This window comes from Oryzias melastigma, linkage group LG16, assembly GCF_002922805.2.
Source record: "Oryzias melastigma strain HK-1 linkage group LG16, ASM292280v2, whole genome shotgun sequence".
Lineage (NCBI taxonomy): Eukaryota > Metazoa > Chordata > Actinopteri > Beloniformes > Adrianichthyidae > Oryzias > Oryzias melastigma.
This window is the reverse complement of record NC_050527.1, coordinates 27,907,904-27,910,375: the sequence shown is the minus strand read 5'-3', so window position 1 is coordinate 27,910,375 and position 2,472 is coordinate 27,907,904. Positions and strand designations below refer to the sequence as shown.

Sequence of the window (2,472 nt, the reverse complement as noted above, 5' to 3'; positions counted from 1 at the left end):
CACTAGATTGTGCTCCCTCGTGCCGGTCCCAAGTCCGAATAAATGCAGAGGGTTTTGTCAGAGACATTTCTAAGCCCCATTCGTAAAACCAAAGTCAATCCAATCCTGTGAATCTCTAGCATTACCTTTATACAGGATCAGCTGTCAACATCCATCACCTCTGGTGCCCTTGATCTACTAGAGGGACTGGTCCATCAGAGCCACAACCCTGACTGTTTTCTAGCTCTCCCTGGACTGCTTTATGCCGACTACCTAAACCACCTCCAGGAATCACCTGAGTCAGGTAATCAGCAGCAAGGGTCATGGAGATCTGGAAAACAGGCAGGGTTGTGGCACAATTTAGGTGTCAGATGCAGAGGTCAAGGGTTCAAAAATCTGAACTTTGGCAACTCCTAAGGAACTCAGCTTTGGGCACATGACGTTCTCAGTGACTCAGTCAGCAGGTAGAATTCAAATCCAGTATAACTGATCTCATACTGAACTTATCCCACTGGGGCTGCAGCCAGGCCGGAGACTGTCCTGGCTACTCTCGGGCGAAGGTGGGATGCACCCTGGACAGGTAACCAGCCCGGCGCAGGGCCCATGGGGCTGGAGCGATAGAGCTCTCTATGCAGGGTGAGTGGCGGAGCTAGCTATGTCTTACTGGCTGGATGACAGAGAGCTGCTGTGGGATGGGGATCCGGCTCAGGCCTTCTAATGACAAAGACCCCAACACAACGGATGTGATTCACATCGGAAATAAATAACAAACTTTTTTTATTTCATGTTTCATTCAGTTTCAAGCTATTGCCGTTTCAATTGCGGGAACAATACCACTGGACTGTGGACCACTGGACTTCTCCAAGGCCTCCTTGGGAAGGTCTATGTGAGGGTACTGGAGAGGAAAGTCCATTTGATGGCCGAACCTCAGATCCTGGAATCCAGGAATAACAGTGCAGTTTCTGTCATGGTTGTGGAACAGTGGACCAGCTTTACATTCTCTATTGGGTGCTGGAAGGTTATTGGGAGTTTGCTCATCCAGCCCATATGTGTTTTTTGGATTTTGAGGAGGCATGCAACCGTGTTCTTCTGAGGTGGTCTGTGGAGGGTGCTCTGGGAGTCCCAGAAGCCTTACTGAGGACCGTCCAATCTCTGTACGACCGGAGCAGGAGCTTGGTTTGCATGGCCGGCAGTAAGTCAGACCTGTTCCCGGTGCATGTTGGACTCCGACAGGGCTGCTCTTTATCACTGGTCCTGTTTATAGTCTTTATAGACAGAACTTGTTGCCGCAGCCTGGGCCTGGAGGGGGTCATGTTTGAGAACCTCAGGATTTTGTCTCTGCACTTTGCAGATGATGTTGTTCTGTTGACTTCATTGAGCCAGGACCTCCAGCATGTTTTGGAGTGGTTTGGGTTGAGGGTCAGCACCACTAAGTCTGAGCCATGGTTCTGGACAGGAGAAATGTAGTTTGGCCTCTGTGGGTGGTTGGAGTGCTCCTACCTCAGGGGGAGGACTTTAAGTATCTTGGGGTCTTTTGATTGATTAATTGATTGGTTTATTTCAAACATGATTGAAAACTAAAGGACAAAACACACAATTATTTCAAACTCATTACAGAAACAATTAAATGCATTGATTAGAAAATGGAAAACAAAATAAAACACGCTTATGTCACATTTGGTTCATTCGTTTTTGTAATAATTAACTAAAGTCAGTTTGATTGATTGCTTGAAAAGGAGTGGGAAGAAGTGAACTTATATAATCCCACCTCTACTTAGTTACTTCATTTCACTGTTTTGCATAATTATGTAATCCGGTTGTTGTTGTTGTTGTTGTTTTGTAATTCCCAATAGTAAAGTGAAGTTCTTGTTGATTATTGATTAATCTCATCAAACATTATTTCAGTAAACGGTAACATCAATCATACATCATGTAACAGATCTATAATACTCATTGATTATCATCAAAGTACAACGTTATATTGATGTAGAAGAAGAATCATTACACATTGAGATCAAGTTTTAAAGTAACAATAGAGTTATTATTAATCATTCTCTGAAAGAATTCTTATATATTTTCAGTAAACATCTTGCTCACGAGTGAGGGAAGATTAGAGTGACTGGCACAGGTCCGTGGAGTCTGGTGGAGATTTTCCAGCGTTCTCAGTCCTGCTACCGTAAGTATTGGATGAAACTCACACCAAAAATCCAGTGATGCTGATTTGACCACAGAAATGTGAACGGCGGCTCATTTGACTGCAGTCAATGTGAAGATACCATCTTCTCTTCTCCAGAACCTGAACTAGACACTAGGAACAGATGAGGGTTTAGTGCATGTGCAGCAGAGCTGTTGATGGAAAGAAGATCATTCATTCAGACAGAGTCTGTCCAAGACAGTTTGGTTGATTCAAAAGGAGAAATACTCAGAAATGATTTCTGATCACATTTGTTCTCTTTCAGGATAAAAGTGACACACAGACATGTTAGAAACTCT

At 44.0% G+C, this 2,472-nt stretch overlaps 1 protein-coding gene across 1 annotated transcript in view; it reads left to right on the top strand.

The window, feature by feature from the left end:
- The window catches only part of LOC112136500 (myosin-1B-like), a 4,050-nt gene extending 3,431 nt beyond the window's left edge, over positions 1-619 (top strand). Inside the window, exon 2 of the mRNA XM_024258226.2 lies at positions 503-619. Coding sequence (XP_024113994.2) covers positions 503-619 — 117 coding nt within the window. The remainder of the gene's footprint in view (positions 1-502) is intronic.
- The last annotated feature ends 1,853 nt before the right edge of the window (positions 620-2,472 follow it).